We start from the raw sequence: 7,750 nt of genomic DNA, 5'->3' as shown, positions 1-7,750 counted from the left end.
AAGTAAGGATGACCATTTGGAGACTGAATTAAAAATTTTGAACATGCAGTCGTACCAAATAAATAAATAGGAAAGCTGTGGCTGTACCTAGAAATTATTTCCAAGTTTAAACACCTACTGGCATAATAATTGATGTTTGGTTTGTAACGCCCAAATCTCTGTCGATACTTGACTATCTCTAGTGACATCGGACCATTTAGTGGTCAAGCAACCGGAAATAGAAAAAACTCACAACCGATGACGATTTGACTCCACCTCACGATACCATTTAGCAACAGATGAGCAGCGCTTCATGTTCATTTTGTCGGGCCAGAGTGAAGCACAGCCGCCGCCGTGGTTTCCTGAGGGAATACTTCACTGTGTAAATGTTTGTCGGGGTTGCGGTCCGTCCCTCCGTCCCTTGCACCGTAGCTGGCTGAAACCGTTAGCGGCTTCCTCATCCAGAAACACCCCGCGTGAGTCAGTGCTGCTGCTAGTTTCTGCGGCGGTTTCGCTATGGATGTGCTGTGGATGATACCGCTGCTGCTGCTCATGATTATTCCGCTCCTGATGTGCACCAGCAGCACGTTTGTTTTTTATTTCAAAAAGTTCTTCTACGTGGCCTGGATGATGGTCTTGGCCCTCGTCGGTATACCTCTGTGCATACTAAAGAGCGGAGGCAGAGACATTGAAAACATGAGGTGAGTTTTGCAGAAATCTCGCTCGCGGCGCCGTCTGACAGCTAGCCCTCGCTAGCTCGTTAGCTGGCTAGCAACCGTGGTTGTTTATATTGAAGCATTTGGGCTTTTACTCTCAGCAGAAACAATAATGGCCTCATTGTTGCGAGGAGTTAAGTTGGCGTTACAGCAATGTGGCGCAGGAGGTGTTTCCTGCCAAACTGTGTGAAATTTGAAAGAAATAAATAAGCAGAAAATGAAGAAATCCCTAATGCATTTTTCTTTATCATTCATATGCTACTATTAGCTCGCTTGACACATTGACAGTAGCGGCGTGTGGACATTAGCTAAAAATCAGGGCGCTAATGTGACGTTGCGTTCATGCTGGGTTAATGTTTGGTAAATCTTAACGCAAGAAAGATTTACCAAAAGATTTACCAAAATCTTTCTGACTGATATTTTCAATGTATTTTCTGCAGGCACTTTCTTAGAATCCCAACCCATACAAGTGTCCACTAACTTGTGCCCTCTGAACGTGTAATCTAGCACTGTATCCGCTCAATTTGTCCTGTTTTTTTTTTTTTTTTTAAATCTGTGTATGTGTATAAAGGAGTGACTCATTTATTGAATCCATAGTTACTTCTAGTGCTGATTTAACTTTATATTTCTGTCTTATCTGCCTCAGTTTACATCTGTGTTGGGGGCAGAATGTTAAACATTTTACAAAGGCGTTATTTTACACCTGACACCAAAATCAGTCACCAAAACTGATCCTTACTGTAGGAATGTAACACATCTTCAGTGTTGGTGTTCACGTTGTAGGGGGTGTTGTTGTGTGGTTGGTTAAATCTAGTCAGTGGTGATGGCTTCCTGCACACAAATGACTGCATTTCAGTAATTACCCTGAAGAGACAGATGCCAGATGGCACGTTTTCCCTGATTGGAGCTGGGTTACTGAATAGTTATGAGACCCATCCTCAATGCAACCTCAATTGGTCCTGAACTGCTGACAGCAGCAATGTTGGTTACAACAGCAGACCTTACTGCCTCAGTGCTCCAGGAATAACAGTGTCACAGTCATGTTAGCTGTGCCAGTGGTGTCATGTTGCACCAGTGTACCGTTCTGTCAGTGCAGAGGTTATCTGGACCGGTTGTCTGTGACAAAGTGAGCGAACTGAGGTCAGACCTTAGATGAATGAATAGACTTTTTGGATGGATATTTTACACGGCAGACAGGACTGGAAGAGAGAGCACTGTAATTCAGAGGGTTCTGTCACCTAAATTTACTGTTACACCAAAGCCTGAAGACTTGCTTTCCAGTCACTTTACTTCTGAATTAAACCTGTAGGCCACAGCAGGTATCCATGAGTTCGCTCAGTCAATAACATCTGTAAAGCATCAAGTTACAGCTTGTGTTGTGCTTTCATTTCTTGAAACATCCATTAATTTGCGTTTAATTGAAACTCTGTTTTATCCGTTACTTATGTGAATGGCTACTTCTGGGTATGGGTCCAGCATTAGTTATTAGGTAGGATCTCATGACAACAGATAAAGGACAGGGGTTTAGTTTTCTCACTCACAATTGCATGAGCTCATGTTCTGTGCTGTGTAATGGTGTCGAACATCAGTGGGAGATCAGTGGCCCTGTCTTTTTGGTAAAGGAGTAATATTGCCACTCAACATACTGTATTGAAAACAACCAGTTTTTTTGCCATAGTATTTCTGATGGAAGTAATTGCTAGCTCTGTCACCCTGAGACTGTGATTAGATTCCTGCCCTTTGGACAACCTACTGACCTTAAACTTATGAGTAAACTCAATAAGATTGGCAGTTTTACATTTTGGCAAAACAGGTCAGGCTGACCTTTGGAGTGGCCACATTGCATGTGATTTGTCCTCTTGTTCAAATTTGATTGCACTCTCAGGGTTGCAGATAATGAAGTGAACCAAAGTAAATGCTTAGTGGACTGATCATAAAATATAATTCAACAGTGGTCACTCATTACCCTTGAACATACTTAGTTGCTGCAACACTATATCGTTGCATAACCTGTGGCTTTTACTTCAGACCGAATATGTTATCACTGCACCGCTATGTTGTAAGATAACCAAAAGACTACTCTAGTTTAAAGGTTAACAAGATTTTTCCTGTAGATTACCAGTCAAGTGCAAGTGGAAACAAAGTCTACTACAGTCATCAGAAGATAGTTCTGAGAAATAGCGTACCACCACTTACTACTTTATATTTTGCTTATAAGGAGCCAGACTGTGTTGCATTTTTATTTAGAAGTGGTTGAGTAATGGTTCTGCCTGAAGGGCGCTTAAAACATAAAAAAGGGCAGCTATTATGTCCAGACATTATAACTTATCAAAGAACCAATTTTAAATTGTTCAAATGGTAAAGAAAGATTGTCTGAGAGAGTTTAGGCTGTGTTGAAGAATAAAGCTGGTCATACCAAATATTAACTTTGCAGCTTGTTAGAATTGCGCAAACTCAGTTTTTTTGCTCTTTATGTTGTAGTTGCATGTATGCTTGCACATTTCAGTAAATACAGTACTTATGTCCTATATTTCCTACCAAAATATAAAGACATGAAGTGTGGTTCAAGACTTTTTTTTGCTGTATTTTAGTAAGAAACTAGGTCCAGTGTATATTTGAAAAAAAGAATAGTCTGGTAGTTCCCATTATAAATTATTTTATTTAATTTTTAAAGTGTTTTGCTTGTCTGTTAGGTATTACTTGTAGTAGAGTAGAATCACTACAAAATTCTTAAAAGACTATGCATGTGAGGCCTTTGTCAGCAGAAAAGGGTGTGAAATTTATATAAAAAAAAAAAAATAATACAGTTCAAAGTTCAAAAATTTTTGCCCTTCATATTTTCCAAAGCCATCTAGCAAACCGAACTGGAGTCTTTGCCAGGCCAATTCTAGGCCCTGAGCCTTATGTTTGACACTCCTGCTTTCGAGTTGGCAGTATTGAGTTGGGATGTGCCTAAATCCTTAAAGCTGCTCCTTCATGGCACATTATTAGCATTAGTGGTATAGTTTTAATGAGTATGTGTGGCATCAGATGCACGTTATGGCTGAAACTTGCTCAAAGATGGTTTTAAGTAGTTAGGTAGATGTTTTAGTCCATCGAAACATTTTGTGTACAGTCATGAAACTGAGCTTAAATGAAAGCAGAGTTGAAGATGAGTTCGGTTCCTGTAATAGCTGGTTTAGCAAGAAAACTACCTCACGTTACAAGGAGGATAGTTTGTTGTTTTTGTGACAGCAAACAGAGGGAATATGATTCAGGGATGAGCAAGGTCTCTTCTGTAAGTATTATGTATAGGTATAGCCTCTTCCTGAGGCCGGATTGGTAGTGCCTCTGCTCTTTTTCGGAGAAATTTCATTCAGATTATTGACAGAAGCCAGTTTTAGTGTGTCACGCAGCTAGTTTGCTATCCAAAATTAGTGGTACAGTTTAGCATGGAGAATGTTATGGGAGTATGATTGTTTAGCTGCAAATGTAAAGTAGCATTTACATGATGTGTGAACTCTGCCTGAGCTCATCATGGTTGTTAAGAATCACACTGAAAGTTTTCCAAGCCAAGCCAGCGGGCACCTTGGATTTGTCTTAACAGAGGTCAGAGCTGTTATCATGTTTGTGTCTACAAAGGTTAAGCTTCACAAGTCCCAATAGATCTCATCTGGTGGATCAGACAGTTTCAGGCTTTTAATAGTTGCAAGGGGGAAAGAAAAGCTTTAAAAATGGTTTTGTTAGATCATCAAATTGCATTTATAAACAAGCACATGCTGACTAACAAACAGCTACAGTAATCATGTCATTATTGAACTTGAGTAATCATGCACAGTGCAGCCCCCAAAAAAACCTTGTTTCTGTTGAATTTTTTTTCTTCTTCTTCCCTTTTTTCCTTGTCAATTGCCTCATTTATCAGCAAACTTCAGGTCATGAATGCCCTGACAGTTTCTGGTAAAATTTCATTGTAACATTTTTTTTTCCTTTAACCCTAACTACAAACAGATTACTTTTTTGTGATACTTGGAGAGAGCTCCCATGGAAGCCTATAGTTTTATAAGTTATTGTAAGGTCAAAAGACGGCTGTTTTTGTTGTTGTCAGCAGACTAGCTCTGATAAATGGACTGTTCACTACCTGCCTATCAGAGTAAGACAGATAGTGACTATCTTGCAACGAGATAAAAAAATTAAATGTTCAGATAAATAAAAATGTGCATTTACTTGGACTAATCAAAGCCTGTGTGTTCTTTTATGTAACGTTTGTCATGAGGCAGGTGGATGAACATTTCTTTCTCAATGGTTAGTGGAGCGTTATACTTGGTGCAAGTAATTATTTACCCAACCAGGAAAAAACAATGCTTAAAGGGGTGTTGAACATGATTAATTTAGCCTATGTGTTTAAAGATAGTTGTGATTATATTGCCTGACACATTCCGCTTTTGTTTCTACCTTTCACAGGGCTTTGGTTAGTAATATGCAATACACTGGCATCATAAGTAACCAGTACACACTGTATTTAACCTTTCCCTCTCTCAGGATCATCCGTTTCATGGTTCGACACGTCAAGTATTTGCTGGGTCTTCGATTTGAAGTGAGTGGTTGGGAGCATCTGCAGACTGAGGGTCCCTATGTCGTCATCTCGAACCACCAGAGCTCCCTGGATGTTTTGGGTGAGTCTTTTAGTGCTTCTCTGAAGACAGACATTTTTGATATTGATTTAAATGCTTTCAAATACAGTCATACAATCAATTTCTTTTGGCATTTTAGCAAAAAATATAATTGGTGAAGCAGACAGAAAGGACATGTGGGTAAAGAGAGGGGTGTGCAGCAAAGGTCCAGCTGGCTGGAAATTGCTAGGATCTTGCTTGGGGCATTTGCACCCATGCAGGATGTGTCCTTACTGCTCTGTCATCAGGTAGGCCTGTTTGATGACACACTTAAAGATTATTTGAAACGCATTCAACCCTCTACTTATAAATGGTCATAAACATCAGATTGAAACGTGCTGAAAGTTTAGCAGTGACAGCCTGTCTTGTCTGTTTCTCACTATACACCGACTTTTAATCTGAGAGGAGGAATAAAGCAAGACAGTCATGCGGACGGCAGATTTGTCTCAGCTTTAGTTTTTGTGCTTTTAAGCCCTACAGACTCAAGAAAACAAACCAAGAGTAGGAAAAAGAGAGAATCCTCACCAGGGAAGAGTTGTTTTACAGTGAGTCCAGTTCATCCTGAGCAACTTGATACCAGATATGATGCATGCGGTCCTGAACATTTTAGTTGGAGGAGCAGCATTCCTCTGCAGTAGATGCATGAGTCCCAGATGGAAGAATTGTACCGTTAAGCTCCAACCATGGGAATTTTTGAATCCCACCTTAATAAACATATGACAAATATCTGCCTCATGACCTAAAGTAGGAAAGGAAAAGCTGATATCGAGCCTCGTCGGCTGATGATTAATTTAATGTCTGCTCCAATCACACAGGCCGAGAGACCAATCAGGGACCCAATAGGGCTAAAAATGTATTTACCTACTGGCTTTAGGAGGGCGCTTTTGTGTCTTGGTGAAATTGAACACAAAGAGGTATAGGATTACTGTGATTACGCTGGTCACTAGCAGATTACTCTCGTCACCTGTACATTTTGTAAGATGGAAGATGCCAACTTGTCTGCAAACAGTTGCCAACTAATCACCTAGCAGTTAAGAAAATTTGAATTGTAAACACAAACTGAAAATAGCAAAATGTTGTGCTTTTGGAAATGTGTTCAGTGGCCCAACTTTTACTTTGGAGGCATTTTGCAGCTCCAGTTTATTGCTCTTATTCAAGTTTTACTACCTGTCTGTGGTTAGTTTCCCGGTATCTACAGACAAGTTGGCATCTTCATGCAAACCGCTGGCAAAACCACAAAATATGCATATTAACTAATACAAGAACGAATCTTGAATATCAGAAGAGTTCATGTCACCTGTATTCTGGTCAGCATGTAGTGATAGCTAAACTCAAGCCTGTGTGAAAGCACAAAAGCAACCAGTTAACTGGTACAGATGTTGCAGTTGGCTCAGTTCCTGCAGATGTAGTACCAGATGCAACTTGTTTTTGTGTCAAACTTTATCCTTGGTCTCTCCTTTTGAAAGTCATATACTACTATCATTATTCTATGTCACGATGGTTATACATAACAAGTCCTTTTTTTCTGGATCTAAGTAGCTACTATTTCTGAGCCGCACTCCAATTTTAACGCTCGTTCCTTTGTGTGCAAACAGGAACTGGGGAATATGTAAATAATAACAGCTACATTCTGGGTTATGCCATGTGAAAACACTTTGTGATCAAACTGCAGGATTGTCTGCAGCCGTGATGGAGCCAGACTGTGATCTGGTCTCATCCTGTCACAGTTTAGTTCTTATCAGCCAGCAAACAGTGGAGCAAGACTTTAGCTGTGCCACCATCTACAGCTTTATAGCTCAGTTCATTAAGGGAAAGTCTGCACAGGCTACTCACAACTTGCTGGAACCAAATGTTAAGGCCTTCCAGGTGTATCTCACTTTACACTCCCACCTACTTAAGCAACGGGCACCTTTTCTGGTTTGTCAGACAGGCAGTAGGCATGTTAAAACTAGGCCAATTGTTAGATTACTGCATTCCAGCTTTGTGTTGGTACACAGTGCTTGTCAGAACAGTTTTCACAACCTCTGTTGATACAGGATCACGTGCTGTTTGCTTCTCAGCAAGCTGAATAATACAAAACTTTGTGAAGAAACAAAGCACGGGCACAGAAAGAACCTGTTACATTGGTATGGGTTTTTAAACGTTCTTTACATACTGATCACTTACTGTATCAATAAAATGTAGGCCTCACAGAACCCTGTCTGAGCTACACACTGGTTGGAAACAAAAGCATGTTGTAGAAAGGCTTCGATTCCTCTTTTATTTATTTTCTTCAGCTTGTATTGTTGAGAGTTGAGATGTCTTTTAACACTAGAATTACTGAGCCTTTTTTCCCTGGTGCAAGTCCCTACTACTAGATTTACTGGCCTGCGCAAATTTGCGTAAATTCCCCCCGACCTTAACACC

At 40.2% G+C, this 7,750-nt stretch overlaps 1 protein-coding gene across 1 annotated transcript in view; it reads left to right on the top strand.

Annotated features, from left to right (window-relative positions):
• The first annotated feature begins 256 nt into the window (after positions 1-256).
• Positions 257-7,750, top strand: part of agpat2 (1-acylglycerol-3-phosphate O-acyltransferase 2 (lysophosphatidic acid acyltransferase, beta)) — a 19,252-nt gene continuing 11,758 nt past the window's right edge. The window contains exons 1-2 of the mRNA XM_063478159.1: positions 257-680; positions 5,214-5,347. Of these exons, the coding sequence (XP_063334229.1) occupies positions 496-680; positions 5,214-5,347 (319 nt within the window). The 5' untranslated portion in view covers positions 257-495. The remainder of the gene's footprint in view (positions 681-5,213; positions 5,348-7,750) is intronic.

The sequence above is a fragment of the Pelmatolapia mariae genome, linkage group LG7 (genome assembly GCF_036321145.2).
Source record: "Pelmatolapia mariae isolate MD_Pm_ZW linkage group LG7, Pm_UMD_F_2, whole genome shotgun sequence".
In the NCBI taxonomy this organism is placed as follows: domain Eukaryota; kingdom Metazoa; phylum Chordata; class Actinopteri; order Cichliformes; family Cichlidae; genus Pelmatolapia; species Pelmatolapia mariae.
Note: the sequence above shows the minus strand (reverse complement) of the source record. Positions and strands in the feature narration are given on the sequence as shown.